The sequence below is a fragment of the Pinus tabuliformis genome, chromosome 3_1 (assembly GCF_031772625.1).
Source record: "Pinus tabuliformis cultivar Carrire ecotype Pingquan chromosome 3_1, CPIR1, whole genome shotgun sequence".
Classification (NCBI taxonomy): domain Eukaryota; kingdom Viridiplantae; phylum Streptophyta; class Pinopsida; order Pinales; family Pinaceae; genus Pinus; species Pinus tabuliformis.
Genome location: NC_142301.1, coordinates 29,584,473 through 29,603,123, shown reverse-complemented (window position 1 = coordinate 29,603,123; position 18,651 = coordinate 29,584,473). Strand labels below are relative to the sequence as shown.

Here is an 18,651-nt window from a genome sequence, read left to right as displayed (position 1 = left end):
GTGTTCTCTTTGATCTTGCTCAAAATCGATTAAGCTTCTGCAAGTTTGATAGTAGAAGTAGAATCGATTAAGCTTCTACAAGTTTGATAGTAGAAGTAGATTGAGTATTTTGTTTTAGTACATTGCATAATCAGTTTAATCTACAGTGAGAATTTCTACAGGCTATACTAATTTAAAATCATAATCTTTTTATATAATTAAAAAACCTATCCACCCCTAATTATTAATTGTATGTATATATATATATATATATAAATAAAAAGTGCAGTGCCTTATGAGATAATGTCGAGTTTAATTGTATATATATATATATATAGTTCAGTGCCATACGAGATAATGTTTAGTGAAACAGGAGCAACTCCCATTGAAGCAATTGCTATGATGCGGCTCTTAAGATATCTAAAAAGAATTGAGCGAATGAGAGTAGGTAGATGGCCTACTATTATCTTCAATGAAGACATGAATGAAAGAAAGAAAACATGAATGAAACAAAACTACACATGGAGCAAAAATGGAATATCTACCTCAATCACTGTCCCACAAATAGCAAGGAGCTAAAGGATTTTGTTATGGTGAAGTTTAGTAAAAATGTATGGGGAAAAGAGTTGGGTAGAAAGAAGAAATATTACATTGACGAATTCAACCTGATGTGTGATTTACAACAAAAAGAGTTCATTGGAGCTAGCATTTTGTGGAAGACAAAGGATCAACTCACATCAACTTCTGTGTGAAACATGACAAAAAGAGTTCATTGGAGCTAGCATTTTGTGGAAGACAAAGGATCAACTCACATCAACTTCGGTGTGAAACACTACGGTGGAAAAGACGTGTGTACCTTTTGCATGTCTCAATTGTGGAATGGGAAAAACATTTCATTTTAGAATGTGATGCATTCAAAGACATCAGAGAAAGTTATGAGAACAAGTTAGCATCAATTTCTTGACATTGACTTTTTTAAAGAGGGAATTGTTGGAAAGTTAGACCAGTTCATCATCAATTTGAATCAGAGAAAGATTAAATTGCAAAAAACTAATAATCTCATAAACTATTTTTAGTGAAATAAACCTTAAAATATAATTTCATTTCATATAATCACATTTAGTTACCATCAACTACCACTGTATAAACCGTTAGTGAAAATCTTATTATAATATAATAAATTTTCATAATACAGAAAAGGAGATACTATTTATAATATCAAAAAATTTCATAAAACATAAAAGCAGATACAGAGACGGGGATTTAACTTAATATAGAAACAGATAAGAAGATCATAGGTTTACAGGCTTTCAAGGAGCTTTGTTGTTTACAGGTGAAGTAACGGCCTGTGAGCATCTCTCATCATCTACTGTGATGATAGTATTCTCATTATTATTAAGACGACGGAGAGAATCCATTGACAAAAGTAGAAGACAATGGAGGTTGTGACCAACGGCATGCAGTTGCAGGCACAGGTGCAGCAGCATCATCATCACCACCACATGCTTCTGTCAAGTGACATTAACGGCGAAGATCATGAGATAAAGACTACACCCAAGAAGAGGGCGGAGGTATGGGGGCATGACGAGATTCGAGCTTTGATTGCTCTGAGAAGAGAGATTGATGGTCTCTTCAACACCTCCAAATCTAACAAGCATTTGTGGGACAAGATTTCTCTCAGAATGAGAGAGCGGGGATTCGACAGGTCTCCTACAATGTGCACAGACAAATGGCGAAACCTCCTCAAGGAATACAAGAAGGCCAAGCACCACCATGACAGCCACGATGGATCCGCCAAGATGTCTTGCTACAAGGACCTGGAAGAATTGCTTAGAGAACGGGCCAAGGCTGCTCCTTATAGAAGCCCCAATAAGGTCGCTGACCTTGACTCTTATCCTCATTTCTCCCCCAAGGGTATGCATCCTCTTCACTACCCTGCTTCATATATCTTCAAATTAATCAACCCCATCCATTGTTGTGTGTGAACTCTTTTCCTTTTTTTTTCCGAGGCGCGAGGAATTTTCACGTGCTTCAATTATTAAAAATATGAAATGCATTTCTTCTGAATCAGTGTTCAAACTTGCAACCAGAGGTTTGCCCTTTGTTTATTGACTTTAGTGAACATTTGGTTTGGGCTTGAGTGAACCAGTTTTGTTCCTTCTAGAAATGGTAATTTGAACGATCTATTTCTCTGTATAGTAATGTTATGTGCCAAACCAATAGAGGTTGTCAGCTGTGAAAATAATTAATTTACCCTTTAAATCTCATCACCAAGTCTCTTTACCTTATATGCATGTTGTGCATTAAGAACCCAAAATAGGCATTAATGGATTCTTTTTAGGTCTATATATCATCGCATGGAGAAAAATGAGGTGTATTTTATAGTTCAGAGTGGAGTGGATGAGGTGTGTAATACTTTCAAATTGGAGAAAAATAAAATTAATAATTAAAAAATAATTAAACATTAATATACACACATCTTAATTTCAAATCTTTTAAGCATTAAGATATTCAGTTATCCATTTTCTTTTTTGATCCGTTTCCTTGTTTAATAGATCTATGATGTTGTGTGTGAAAAAAGATCCCTCTCCTTGTTTAATAGATCTGTGATGATGTGTGTGAATCAAATCTTAATAAATATACCTTGCCTGTGCCTTTGGAACAGTAACTTATCTATGAATAAAGAAGGTTTGTACAATCGTCCTTAGCTCTCTGTCATTCTTATATGGAGGAAGAGGAATAACCTGCATAGACTTAATTAGACATTGATCTCATATCTATTATTTAAAGACATGTCTTTTTAAAAAAGGAAATGACTATATATTGGATAAGGCTCATTGATACTACAGTAAAAGTGATGTAAATAACATCCAACAAATAACATGTGAACTGTGGAAAGAGCTACTGAAAAGGTATTGGGAGAAGTCCGTCGTATTAGACTAGTTATCGGTTTTATTATGTCAGTGACCGTCATATTCCCATTATCAACCCTAGGGCCACTTTCCAGTGGTAGGAGGTTAATTAAGAGGCTTGCCTTACCCTGTTGTTTCAGTTGATCAGTTCAAACTTCATCCAGCTGTTTTCCTTATGCTTTAAGGGTAGTTGAATCTTTTAGATTGCAAATAACATCAAACTTCCTTGCGGTTGCCCTAAAACATTTTTACGACTTGTTTTTCACCATCTTCTATGGAATAAACTTTAGATGTACAGAGTAACAATAGCAATTGTGAGGCATAGGTATTTTCTGAAGCACTATCTTGACATGCGCTTTTGATTCTTGTCATTGTACGGGGTTTAGCAGACTCTCAATTTGGGGTTTCCATGATTTTTGCTAGTGGCTACTGGATTCATTTTAGTTTATTAGATTTTATATTTTTGAATATAGAATGGGTTAAGTGCAGAAAATAAATTCTTACATCTAAAGAGGTAGAATTAAAGAGCTGGAAACAGAAAAATCTGCACATACTTTAGATAGAGGAGGAAACATATACAACAAAAACCTACATCATTTAGCAGATTCAAAAGAATGAATTTAAGACAGCATGATCACGACTGCTGATATCTTATCTCAACTCTATTTCCAGAATCGCATTCAGATATCCATGAGCAAAAACACCATAAAAACATTCATGGGAATATACTCACAAATAAACCATGGCAAGAAAATTTAAGACACAACATCCATCCACAAAATTCACCATAGCTTTATTAAAGCATAGCTAAATTTCCTCAGGGTTTGGGTAGATGTCTAAGAGCCCTCTTTTTGACTCTTATCCCTATATTTATACAAACAAAACGGGAGTAATAGTCTACCCAAGTGAATTTTCATATTTTCGACTATTCAACTCTCATTGGTGATTTACATATTCTTCTAACACTGAAAATACATTATTCAGCTCAAAACTTCTAGGAACTACCAGATTCTTTTGGACTGACCAAATGTCACAAACAAAGAGTTGAAAATTGTTGAGGGTAGCTTTGACATGAGAGGTGAAACTGGAAAGGATTTGATTCCAAATGGCAGTCTTTAATATACTAGTTAAAAACATTTTGATCTACATTCTACATATGTTATTAACTATGATGCCCTTGAGTCAGCAGATATCCTCCTAGTAACAGAGACCCACGAGAGCCCAGTACGGCCTCTCCCAGACATAACAGGGTACCAATGGCATTCAGTATGTAGACAGGAAACAAGGAGCTCAGGGGGGGTCAGAGGGTCAGGGGGAGTAGCGTGCCTAGTCAAAGACGAGCTCAAAGACAAAGTCACAGTGGCAAATACATATGAGTACGCCAAATACATGTGGATCCGAATCAGAACTGGAGTCCCACCCCTGAGGGATATCTTTATTGCAGTTTATTACTTCCCCCAACCACATCTCTGTTTGCCATCCACGATGGTGTAGAAAGGGACCCCTTCACCAACATATACCCCGACATCACTAAATACTCTCTGATGGAGAAATTATCATTATGGGGGACTTCAATGCCTGTACCAAGGATCATCAGGTCCCACTCCACGACCGGTCCGAGGATGTGTTCTGTACTAGGGGTGTTGACCTGGCTTTAGTAGGCATGCAGAGGATCTCGGAGGACGCTTTGGGCCCCATCACAGCCTACGGTAGACATCTTTTGCAGTTGGGCGAATCACATGAGCTGAAAATTTTGAACGGCCTCTCGCGCTTCCCAGAATCCCACTTTTTCACGTGTAGGCCTCATGGAGGAGGGGCTAGTGTGGTGGATTACGCTTTAACCGGTCGAACATTGCTCCCTTTTATCCGGAATCTCTCCGTATCACCCATCCCTCTAGCCGACCACGCACTGCTTTCACTTTCTCTTCAGTTTGATCCCCCTCGACCAACCCACCCCCCACCCCCGATCCCCGGGTAGAACCATCTTCCGTTTTGATGAGGGTGACCCCGACATTTTCTCCTCCTCACTCCGACAAATCCTCCCCGACACGGATGACTTCTCCCGTCTCGAGACTGTTTCGGATAAGTACCACTGTCTCTCCTCGGCAATCTGGGAGTCGGCGCTTAAATCCTTTCCCCACTCCATTCGGACCACCTCGACCTCCCGCAAGACAGGAACTTCCCCTATGAACAAATGGTACGATACAGAGTGTAAACTCCTCCACCAGTATCTTCGCCAAGCCTTCCGTCAGTCCCTTCCCTCATACTCTGCCATCCAAAAGAATTACCGTCGCCTCCTCTGCCACAAAAAACGACAGTTCATCTCCCAACAAAGACGGGAACTTTCTGCCCTCCTTACCCATTCCCCCAAGCAATTCTGGGGCAAGATCATCCCCCGACGCTCTCCTCCTCCCGCTGATCTCGACCCAGTCTCCATGTTCTCACACACCTCCCGCCTTTACGACATTCCCGGACAGTCCCAGATCCAAGTCACATCTCCTCCCCTCTCCTGCCACCTGTTCACTGATAAAGATGTCAGGGAAGCCATCTGGGCGATGAATAGCATCAAAGCAGCAGGCGAGGAAGGATTCCAAGCCGAATTCTTCAAACAAGGCCTCCGACCCTTAGTCGGATACCTAGCAGATCTCTTCAACCATGTGGTCCGAGAAGGGTTCCCCCCCATATGGTCCCACCATATTATATATCCCATCCATAAGTCAGCCACTATCCTTCATAGAAAGCTTTCCGGCGATTTCGAAGAAAGAGATCTCAAGGCCAGAGGCCAAGCTGGTTTCAGGCCAGATCATCAGACCATTGACCACATCTTTACACTCCGTGCTGTGATCGAGGAAGCACGCCACCGGTCCTCGAAGGTGTACTGCTGCTTTGTGGACTTCCGGAAGGCTTTTGATTCAGTCCCGAGAGAGGATCTTCTACAGCGACTCAAAGACATCAATACCTCAAACCCCCGGCTGACTGCTGTTATGCGTCTTTACGAGTCTGTCCTGGGCCGTCTTCGCACTGTTGGGGGACTATCTGAGTTCATCCGGAGCACGATTGGAGTTAAGCAGGGGTGCCTGCTCTCCCCCACCCTATTTGGGATATATATTGATGAGCTCGAAGCCTTTCTGCGGGAACACATACAGGACTCTGACAGTTGCTATCTTCATCAGGTTTTGATCTATATCTTACTCTTCGCAGATGACATTGCACTCTTATCCTCATCACTAGAAGGTCTCCAGAGGCAGCTGGATGCATTAGCCCTATTCTGTGATCTCCGGAAATTGACAGTGAACTTGAGTAAGACAAAGGTAATAGTCTTCAACGGGACGAAGAAGTCTCAGGATCTCCGATTTCTCTTCAAGGGAGAGAAAGTGGAGATTACCAATAGCTACACGTACTTGGGAGTACAGTTTTCGGGCCCCCGGTTCAGTATGCGGCCAACTCTGCAACCTCGGATCAATAAGGTGTATGGCTCTCTAGCCATTTTAGAGAGACAATGTTTCCGCCATCACTTCCAGGATATCTCGTCAAAGTTGAGCCTTATGGACGCCTTGATCCGACCCACGGTCCTGTACGGATCGGAAATTTGGGGCCCCTCCTTACTTGAGTCAGATTGGGCAGCAGTTGAGAGAGTTCAAACCCTTCTCCTCTGTCGTATTATTCGTTGCAAGCATACTGTCCCACAACAAATCATACTGGCCGAATTTGGTGCATAGCCCTTCCGCCTTGAGACAGCCTTTAGACTGCTTCACCGAGCCCGGAGCTTCGCAGATACATTGAAAGGACGCGACAAGTACCCTTATCTAGCCTACTACTCTTCTAAGACCATCGGCCGCACCCAACCAGGAAAAGCCAAGTGTTGGTATACAGGGGTCTCGAAGTTCCTCGAGGCAGTGGGACTCCATATAGATCATCTCCCCCCCTTTCAGTATTCCCTGAACGCCCCCAGAGGACTCCCCCCCAGGCAGGAACTAAATAAGATCATCAAGGAAGACATCTACAGGCAGTTTATCCAGGTCACATGGATTAACCCCCCAGGGGCCTGCGCCCAAAGATGGCTTTCTATGCAGAGCACTTCTTGAGTATCAGAGACGGGCTTACAGTTCGCCCCCAGTACACGCTTTGACATTGGATGCATGCTCTTCGGATCCCCCTCGGGCAGTTCAGAGTTGGATCACATAGGCTTCGGGTAGAGACAGACCACCAGATAGAGAGAGTTGACAGGACTTGCCGGCTATGCCATACACAGGAGGTGGAAACCGAATGGCACTTCATCTTCGGTTGTCCGATATATTATGAGATCAGAGGTCGCTACCACTGTCTGTTCAGAGGACCACAGAACCTATCCAGCTTCTTCATCTACACGGACCAGAGATGCGTCGCACTTTACATCCAGGAGACTCTTAAGCATCGGGAGCATATCCTCCAGCCTCCCGTCCGACCCAACATTGCTCGTTAGATCACCTCTTTCTTCAGCATACTCCCCTCAGCCCGAGGAGTTAAGAGATCAACTAGTCCGAGTACCGATCAGTCCGACTCACACAGATCGACAGACCCTCTTTCACTAAAGAGGAGAGGCCCCTTGCTTACGAGGGCCCATCAGCAGAACCATTCCAGGCATCTCCCCGAGAGGCGGCCCAGGATCGTTAGATCATGGAGACAAGACAATGGGAGGCAACCAACGCCCACCGCTTCAAACCAACAAACCTTACTGAACTACCCACAGTTCTTTTCTCTCGGCCTCGGATGTTAGGAGTAGCGGACTCCCACATCCGCGTCCCCAGGGTCTTCTTCACCAGTGATCCTACGACGCAGTCTAGAGATCAACAGGCGTGGCCGGGATCGGAGCTCCATACGCTCTTCCCAACCCGCCTCGTTTTAGTTTCTATCTTCCTTTCAGCATTTGTCTTTTTGAGGAGACCGATTGGTTCTCCTACTGGGCACGGCCCCTTATGTAACCGGCAGTCCCGTTGACCTACTTTATGGTCATTCGTTGGACATTAATAAAATTATCTTATCTTATCTCCGTTGTATGTTCTTTGCTTCAGTGATCCATAAACTGTCATGGATATTCCACCAGACAATTCGTCACAATAGATCTGACAATAATATATTAAAATTTTGAATTTCTACACTATTACAATTTTACTATTATTATTAAAATTTTAGATTTGTAAATTTAACTGTAATTACTGGATGCATGCGAATGGAAATTATGCAGAAAAGTAGAGAACGACAAAATAAGCTCACACACACACACACAAGACACAAGATATGCTCTGGGAAACCCTTTTGGGGGAAAACCTAGTTGGAAGGTGAGGCTGCTTCACTCTCTTTCTCTGTCTGGAAATATGGCTGCAGGTACAAAGAAGTAATACTTGTGGCTCGTGGGTTGCTAAAGTGCACAGATCTTCTCTATGTGCTCTACCTCTTATCTCTCTTGGCTACCTTTGCTCAACTATGGAACAAAATGCTCTCGAGAGAATGGGCTGCCTCTTTCTTTTAGTGGCTCATTTATAACACAACTCGATAGCCTACTAGTGGTTAGGTTTGAATACATCAATTCTTAACTAGAGCTACAATATATACTCTTCTAGAGTCTTTTACATCAAAAACATGTTGCTAGCCCCTTTTCCATGAATAATGGGGGCTGGCACGATATCCTCCCAAATTATAAGTGTGAAAATACGAAGGTCAACTTTTGAGTGGCATAACTTTTGTATACGGACTTTGATTGACGCGCTTCTTGTGCCATTGGAAATATATCTATGTGTAGAACAACATGAGAATGTGCTACTCTAATCTGCAAAGTTTTACCCCCAAAAAATGTCATTTGATGCCTCAAAACGCTCCTAGAAGGTTTCAGACTCCGTTCTGCCAAGCTCGATCTTGCCGGTAAAAACGGTTCCGTGACTTGATTCCTCCACTTTTTCCACTCCGAATGCATCGAGATGGATGACAAACAATATAATGATCCAATTTGGATCACACCTCCCCATTTTGGGAGGTTTTTGGTCCCTAAAAGCTTTTACTGAATGAGGAGGAAATTTTTCCTCCACCTTCTCTCCGATGTACTATTTAGCTTTGCCTAGAAGTTGTCCCTTCAACTCAATCTGCCAAAGGTCATGCTGCCCCTGTCTTGTAGTTCTAGAACTCTTCTGCAAAATTGTATCTTCTATCAACCCTGCTTGAGCATCTATTGCCAAATTCTCCATAGAAGGTAGGACCTGTTCCTCGTCTTGATCTAACATGGAAGGCTCATAGAGTTTCAAACTCTCTACATTCACAACTGAGTAAATGTGGGCATATATGGTGGTAAACTGAGTCGATAGGCATTATCACCCACCTTTTCCAGTATCTCAAAGAGACCATACCTCAGAGCCTTGATTTTCTTACCAGGCCCTTGCAGCCTCTCTTTGTTCAACTGTAGCCATACCCTGTCTCCCACCTTGAACGATTTCTCTGTTCTGTGCTGATCATGCATGACCTTATACATCTCCTGTGACTTCTCCAGTGTGTCTTGTACCTATTGATGGATCTGCCTGATCTTCTCTATAAATTTTTCAGCCCTCAAAGCATCTCCTGTAAGATCTTCACTCACTCCTCTTTGCTGCCCATATGCAATATTCAAATGTGAAGCTGACAAATATCCAAAACAAATCTCAAATGGGGACTTTCCTGTCAAAGTGTCCACTGCTTTGTTATAAGGATGTTGTATATATACCAGATTTTCATCCCAGGTCTTCGGATGCTTCTGGTTGTATCCCCTCAGAAGTTGCACCAAAGTTTTGTTGACTACTTCTGTCTATGGATGGAACACTGTAGATCTCTTCAACGTTGTGTCCATCTTCTCCCACAATGTAGTCCATAATGCACTGAGTAAGTATTATTGGGAGGCCTAAAACTTCATGAAGGAGCCAAGGTCCTGTGCACGTATTAATATCAAGATCAAGCACTTCTGGTTGATTTATCACTCATCTATAGTCATCATACTTGAAGGAAATTCCGCAATCCAGTACTAAGGTGTAGAAGATGAGATCTTGTGGATCACAGTCTATATAAATACAAACATAGCAAGTTTGATCAGTGAACCAATCTTATAAGAATCATTATGTTTGGAAGATTATAGCTTCAAGTATTAAAATTCAAATTGTTGAATTTCAGTTCTGTACATAAATTTTTGAGATAGAAGGAAGCACAGTTTTGGAGTTTATATTTATACTATGCGGACTTAACAGTCAGACTAGAAGCCGACCTGTGGAGATTACTCATATATCAGAGGTCTTCATCTTTGAAGGAGGAAGTCACAGTCCTAAAATGATTTGATCCGAGCTTTGTCAATCACTTAAGAAGCCAATCTTGTGACACTTAGTCTGAGCATATACTTTCTCCAAGTCTGGACTGTATGACAAGAATCCATCCTCAGTATTTGGCATACATGTGTTGTTTTTTGAACTATATATATTTGAAGTCTGAGCACACTTATTGGTGTTTGGAAAAAGCCCTAACCAAACGAGTGGTATCTCAGAATATCTTGTAGTCAAACATCTTTTGGAAGGCAGATTGATCATTCTTGAGGAAAAGCTACAGGCATCAAGCAGTGCAAGTATTTGAAATATTTGTAATAGAGATAAGAAAGACATTAGTCCTCTTTCAGTTTTGAGAAGAAACAGTCTCCTTGCAATCTTCTATACAGTGATTTATCTTGAAGACCTGTAGCAGAGTAGGTATACTGTTAAAAGGTAATCTTGGCAAAGATCTTGGATCTCTGTTTCTAGAAAGGAAACAACTACAAACTTATATACAGTGATAAAAAGGACATCAAGTTCTTTGAAGAAGAGCCTTGAGAAGGAATAGTCTCCTTGATTGAAAAATCTCTCCGAGTGTCCTGAAGCTGTCAGTAATAAAAAGAGCAGTAGCATATTGTTTATGTCCTGAAGTTCTGAAGCAAGAAAAGCAGCAGCCATACTATATTTTGTTTAAAGGAACACATGGAGAAGCAGACTACATCGGTAGGTCCTATCAAAATTTGGATAGATCTATGATATCCCTGTTTGGAGACTCATTGGAAGGAAGTCTTGAAGATGGCAGAGTCAACAAGGATTATGATACCTTTATGAACAGATTTTGGCTTTGAAGTCTTCACTCTTAAAGAAGCAAAAAGAATATGGTGATAAAAGTTGCAATGTGAGCAACTTTGGGAGTTTCCTCTTTTGAGAGCAGTACATGGCATCTTGGAGCAGACCCTTGCAGCAGCCCTTATGATCATGAAGGACAAAGTACTTATTGCAGGTGCCTCCTGAAGAAAGCATTAGAAGGAGGGAACTGAGAGGACCCTGATTTTGGTTGGATCATTGGACACTTTGATATGTAAAGCCAGGATTTTATGAAGAATGGTCATATGGATACAGATGCCTGGATGAGAAGGACCTCCTTATAATGGATTGGTAGCAGTCATCTAGCAATGAAGAAATAAAGCCGTTGGTTTTGGATAAGCTCATGGGAGGATTTCTTCACCCTGATTGAAGAAGGACCATAATGATTCTTCGGAGTCTTTTTTCTCTGATTTGAAGCATGCTTCCTAGAAGTTTGTTGATTCAGTTTCCACATAGCACATTGTTGAAGGCTAGATGATCAACTGAAGTAAGACTTCAGAGGGAGCTATAGAATCCCTGGCAGAATGGCTTGATGACTCTTCTTTCTTGATGATTGTTACAAGAAGGAAGACCACATCAAAGAACGTTGAAGAAGGCAAGACATGACAGCTGATTCTGATGATGATTCGATATATCTCTGTTACCTAAGTAGCTGCATGGAAACTATATAATTATCATTGAATGATCTTGGCACATGGACCAAAGGATCAATGATAGGAAAGGTAGCAGGTTGCAGATAGCTCAATGGTTATGTTTTGGGCAAGGTCACTTTCCCGATGTTCAGAGGGAGCTATGGTCAAGCTATGATGATTGGTTTGTGAAGATGCAGCTATTGATGATATCTGTCTAACAAATGATGATCCTCCCATTTATCAATGTAAGAGGGAGTTGACTTCTAAAGACAAGATGAAAGACCTAGCCCCGATGCACTACTTCCCACGCTTAAAGATCTGGCAAAATGGAAAAATTGTTGATCCGGATATAGATAAGTTGTGGGGGGGCTGGAGTTCTTGTTAAACACTCAATTAGACATATACCTTGCTACGAAGACTCTGAGACAATTTATGGTTAAGCCTCATATATTGGATACCTGCTCATTGAGATATCCCTATTACAATTAACAATGGTTTGAGGTACACTGCTAGGAATCTAAGATTCCATGGATTTTCCGATGTTGCTTAGGCTGGCAGTGTGGTAAATGGAAAGAGCACATCTAGGTGTTATATATCTTGGGATCCACTTTTATTTCGTGGATGTATCAAAGACCGAAGTTTGTTGCTCTAGGAACATCGCTAAAGTTGAATGTATAAAGCAGCATGTATGGCTTATTATGAAGCCATTTTGTTGAGGAAACTCTTTAGTGAGCCATTTGGTTGAGAAAACTCTTCAGTGAGCCATTTGAACACACATGGAAAACACTGTTGTATATTGCAATAATCAGAGTGGGATTCACCTTTCATAGATTCCTGTGTTCCATGACCGCTACAAGCATATTGGCATCAGGTACCACTTTATTTGGGATATGGTACAACGGGGAGCAATCAAGATCCATCATTTCAGGATGGATGTGCAGGTTACTGACATCCTCACAAAGCTTCTTGGTAAGGTCAAGTTTATCTTCCTTCAAAAAGAGGTTGGGAGTCGTGAAAAGACCCTACTATGAGGGTCCCTGTTGAACATTGAGCATTGATGTTGAAATTTCTAAGTATTACCCGTTAGAAATTTTATCTGTATTCTCTGGTTTATTTGGCCTACTTGTTAATTACGAACAAGTTATTTAACCATATAAATACTGAAATAAACACAATCAAGTCTCAACCATCTACATATCAACCGCTAATGCAAACACACACATGACACCGTTATTTTTGGACAACTCGTCCCTAGAAAACCCCAACTTGGGAAAACCGGTGCAACAATTTTGAGGGTTTATTTTATTATGCAGTCTTCCTGAGTGCAACTGGGTGCCAAATTGGCTCACCTGACAGAGAAAATAATCTGGCAGTAATACCTCTCTATTCGGAAGCAGATATTCGGAAAGTCTGCCCCACGAAACCCTCTCCAACACAATCTGAAGCTCAACGTCAGCGCTCCTAGCCTCTGTGTCAGCCCGAAACCTTGTGCGTCAGCCCTCTGAGGCACTGCGCAACCTCTACGGCCCTTTGCATCACTCCTGCAGCCTCTGCGTGGATGACGTAGGCCCTTCTGGCCTCTGCGCAGTCTCTTCTACCTCTCTGTGGCTCCTCTGGCTCAGCGTCTGCCTCTCTCTGCTTCTACGTTGGTCTCTCGGCACTATCTCTGCCTCTCTGTCTCATACTCATTGCCCTCGCTGCAATTGGTCATTGATTCGACTTCTCTTAGCAAACCTCACTCTAGAAAATCGAATGACTGATCACTCTGGTGTGTCTCCAAGTGACCCTCAAGCCTCCTCTTATACTTTTTCTGTTGAGTTTTCAACGGCCGAGATTACATCTCTATCAATGACTAAGATTAGATTTGGCTTGATCCATGTCATTTAGAACTTTCTAACCCAGTTTTATATTAATACCCATTAATATTTTATTTTTCCTAAGTTTCGACTTAGGAACTCCATTAAAAATATTAATTATTTTAATATCTCCTTCACCGGGCAGAATTTCCCCAAACCATTTATGGGTCTTCGAGATCTCATGTGCTTTAGCCTCTCCACCAATTTTCATGGTTAGAGCACATCTGATGCTACCCCAAATCAACAATTGGGAGCTCCTGGGGGCCTGGGATACTTTTTGGAGCTATGTGCGACTATAGGGTGAGTGGTTCGTCCTTCCCCTGTGAGTATATACCCCAGTATGATATATACATATATAGTGGTGGATGACACATAGGGTGAGTGGTTCACCTTCCCCTATGGTGGTTGACATGTGTAGGGTGAGTGGTTCATCTTCCCCTACAGTTGATGAGATATGCATAGGATGAGTGGGTCACCTTCTCCTATGGCATATGGGCATGATGCGTGGTTCACCTTCTCCTGTGGATGCCCCAGCATACATCCTACCCCCATGTAGTCTGGGACTCATGGGAAGTACCTCTCATCTAGTCAATGAGTTGGGAAAAGAGATGGGACCATAGCACTGCAAATGGACACATCATGTACTGTCGTACTCTCTATGACTAAGATGCATGATGTTCAACAACTTGATCACTCAGGATCAAGTCCGATCAGAGTTCTCCCCCTGGTTATGTGGACTGACTTTTGTCAATGGAGAGTGGTAAGGTCCTGTGACTCACTCTCGATCAATCCTTCTTATTATCTATATCAATCTTCAGTAGAGACGAGACGAGATACAGAGATAGTACATGATTATCATGATGGCATGATGATGGATAGATACTGGCAGGTGGAATTCTACTTTGTTGAGAGGGAGTGTTAAAATATACAACTAGAGCGAAATTCCACTTTGGACAACTCATTTGATGGAGATAATTGTTGCATTGAATTCCTCTTTTAGAGAGGACCAAAATTGACCTAAAGATCACTGAAATCGGACAAGGAGAAATATATTTTTGAAGTGAAGCCCACACATGTGCAATTTGTCAAGGTCGGCTTGGGGTTATTTAGACAAGTTGAACCCCTCTCCATCTCATATAAATAGAAGTGACCTCCAACCTCATTTGGCACATCCATATCACACATTTCTTATCTCTTCTTCATCAGATTGGTTCGTACAGCTCCAAGATCACAAGCTTTTCTTCACACGTGCGAAGGAGGAAGTCTGTTTTCTTATTGGCTGAGTTTCCATTTTGTTCTGGAACATTGACTAGCTTTGACTTGAGTGAATTTGGCATTGACTGCGTTGTTTGGTGAAGAATCTTTGTTCTAGCAAGCCACATCCTTTGGCACAGAATCTGAAGCAATCTGAGCACTTTTACTGCAGCCCTAATTGCAGACCTTTGACCGCAGATTTCCTCGTCACATTGACCAGGTTTGACTGCTCAGTATTGGACTGTTTTGGGCTCATTTCAATCAGCAAAGGAGGTCACATTATTTGAACCAGAACCAAGCTCTTTTGAAGCTACTTTTACCACCATTGACCACTGGTTAGGGCAGTTTGACTGCTGTTGACAGAGTGCAGAAATTGCAAATTTGATTGGGTTGTTTGTTTGGCATTTGGACAGTGGTTTTGGATCATCAAATTGGCAAGTCAATTTTGACCTTGACTTTATTGTACTCTCTCCCTCTGCTGAACATTTGATATTTATAATAAGAAGGATTGATCAAGGGTTTCCCCATCCTGGGGTTTTTCCCTGGATTGAGCCAAATTCTTGTGTTCTCTTGTCTTGGCTTATCTTCTGCATTTATTGTTTATGTTCTTTCTTCAGTTACTGTCAATGTGATAATGCTTTATGTTATTGCTAATGGAAATGAAATGGTATTGTAAATGGGCTAATATGGAACATTGAAGTAATTGTCCTAAGCAAAGAACATGTTAACTAAAATTAACATATAGGCATGACCCAAAAAGCAGGAAAATTTGAAAATAAAGAGAACAAAGAGAACATTACCAAATATAGCATGACCAAAAATTGTAAAATCTGACATGATGAAAATAGTCTCATTAGACTCTATTTTCTGCAAGGAACCCAAATATGTGCTCAAAAATGTCATGGAAGCCCTAACAAGTGAACTACTAAAGAAAGCAATGTCATGAAATCGCATTCATGTCACCCAAAATAGGTTCATTAGCAATAAGCTCATAAGGACCAAGTGTTGATGTTTGTACTCAAGCAGGTACTTCTGCACATGTCTAATTGTCTAGACATGTGGAAGTTAGCTAATTACACTTTAACCTTAACAGATAATGAGCTTTAATCTATTGAAAGGCAAAGGTTATTTGCATTGGTAAATTAGATAAATCTCAACTGTTGATCATCATTGAAGTTGAGATCTAGTCTCAACATGCTCTCAAAGTGGAATCATGAAAATGCTGCTTGTTGTGTTTCCCAAGGATTCAAGCCTCAGATTGTTTCAAATTCCTTGAAAGCATATGCAAACCAAAAACACCATTTTTCTTCAACATACAAATACTAGTTGATGTACCCAAATCTAGCATACCACAAGAGATTGGAAAACAATGTAACTTCATCATAGTGAGAAAGGCACACAAAACTCTATGCCTATGCAGATGGCCCTTTTAGCTTCAACAATTTGTTATCCTCTCATCCTATCATGATGATCATGATGTCGAGAGACAGACCTTATTTCAACTTTTCCATCAAAACTTTTAATGGAATGGCTTTGCTATCAAATGTGCACAAGAGATAGCAAGTCCCTCTGCAATTCAAGAAGATAAAGAACATCATGCAGAGGAAAATTTGCGAATCAAGGCAACCTAATCCTGATGGTGCCAAATCTTGCAGGTTTGAGACTGGATCTATTTGCAAAGTACATTGCACCCTCTACAAAGTCATTCAATTCTTCAAAGAAATCTCTTTAAAATGTCACGTGGCAAGTAGCACCACTGTCAAGTAACTATGCATCTCTCCGAGAATCAAATGAAGCTTTAAACAATTCTTCATTTGTGCCACTATTACAGTGAGAAACAACCAAATGAGCAAATAAATTCAAGAGCTTTGCCTTTTTCTTCCTTTTGTTCCTACTTGTTTTTTATCTTTTCCCATGGAATTTTACATGTCTTTGCTTTGTGTCCATTCTTACCACAACAAACACAGTGAATATCAAATCTCTCACATTGATTGTGCCACTCCCCTACCTCTAAAATTCTTCTTTCCACATCCTCTATTACTACCTTCTCCTCTAGAAGAATCATGTGATTAACTCTTCCCTTTTTTAGTAAGGCACGTAGTCTCTCCTATGATTTGGGTTGTCTTAATCCTAAATGCTTTCCCACGCTTTGCAATTTTCTCCACCAAAGGGTCAAAATTGAAAGTAATCCAGGATAGTGAGAATATGTGGGGCAAAGGACCTTGATGAAGGCCCTAAAAGCAATGTTTATCTTCACACTAGTAGCATCAACGTCATGCATGATGACTTTAATTTCATAAGCTAAATTTGTGGGGTCATTATCCTTCATTTATAGGTTGAAGAATTCCATCAACAATTGAATTAGCTTCAATAATGGATGTGAATAATACAGATCTTTCAAATTCCTTCAAGCACTCCAGGAATCTTTGACAGATCTAACTTGACAACTCACCCCTTCACTTATAGAAGCAACAATCAAGGCATATGCTTTCTTCTCTTTATTCATCCATATGACAAGCTTTTTATTTGCTATAGGTTTGATATTACCATCACAAATGTCATCCCAAAGATCAATAAAGATCAAGGTATGCTCAATCTTCCTTGACCATTGTAGATAATTCTCTTTTCCACTAAGCATCACACCAACAAGAAAAACAAGAGAATGCATTTTTGCCATCAGTTGCTTTTCAAAACAGTTTGTCTCAATCTCTAAGTGTTGGGAATTTTCTGTAAATTGAGATATTTTGTATGCTAAGATTAAATTAGGCTCAAATTTCTTTGAGTTGATAGCCCAAGAAGTACATTTGAGATGATTTTGTTGTGCAATTCTAGGTGTATTATCAACTGGAAACATTATGCTTTACTCTTTAGGGATTTCCTTTCTTCTTGTATCCATGTTTTTTATTTGTAGTTGATCTACCGACCCAAGCATGTTAGACACTCAAATTCATTTGTTGGCATTCAAAACCATAATGGACCATCTGCCAATTGAATTTTTAGTTGCAAAACTCAAAATTAAGGTTGGAGAGTTCATAAAAATGGCAAGGAGGTGATGACAAGCTCCAACAGGCAAGTGCATTCTATGCCACAATGACTTTGTAGCTATGAATCAACCAAACCCTAGCGCCCTTGTATACAAAGCAAAAGGACAAGGAGCCAAACCCTGACACCCTTGTATACATATCAAAAGGACAAGGTGCAAAAATGCTTGACATTGCTCTTCAATATTACGAGTTGAACAAAGTCGACACAGGGAGCTTTCTTTCCATGATAATGTTTACATTGTTTCTAGCAAACATTATGGTAGCTCTAGATTTTGTTTTCAACCGACAGGCTCAAACAACAATTCTATATAATCAAGAAGCAAGAAGAGAGTGATGCTTTGAGGGACTCACAAATGAAATGCTTTGAGAAACCAACAAATGAAATGTATTGAGGATCGTTGGACATGTGATGTGGAAAATGAATTGTTAAGAAAGCTAGATGCGAAATTAGGTTTAGGGCTTTGGAAAGAATGGTGCAAGCGAAAATCACCTCAGAGAATCCAACAATGAAATGAACAAGCCTGCCATTGCAAAAAGAGCGGCAATAAATAAAGCACCTCTCCATTTACAAAACGATGCCCTACAGTAGGATTGTCCAGAGCATCAATTCCAACATTGCTAGGTCATCTTGGTCACAATAAGTCAGTGGAGCAACTCCAACCAGGCAAAGGTACGATTCTTTATCCTCTAATCAACAACAATCAAAGACTATAATGGCAGTGGATCGAGAAATGATAACAAAACTCCAGAAGAAATTGATTTCTCTGCAAGGTGACAAATAAATTTGCTTGCAAGTTCTAATTTTGGCTAAAGAG

The 18,651-nt window shown here is 40.7% G+C and overlaps 1 protein-coding gene across 1 annotated transcript in view; it reads left to right on the top strand.

Moving 5' to 3' along the window:
• The first annotated feature begins 1,210 nt into the window (after positions 1–1,210).
• Positions 1,211–18,651, top strand: part of LOC149185602 (trihelix transcription factor GT-1-like) — a 92,450-nt gene continuing 75,009 nt past the window's right edge. The window contains exon 1 of the mRNA XM_089410739.1: positions 1,211–1,893. Coding sequence (XP_089266865.1) covers positions 1,416–1,893 — 478 coding nt within the window. The 5' untranslated portion in view covers positions 1,211–1,415. The remainder of the gene's footprint in view (positions 1,894–18,651) is intronic.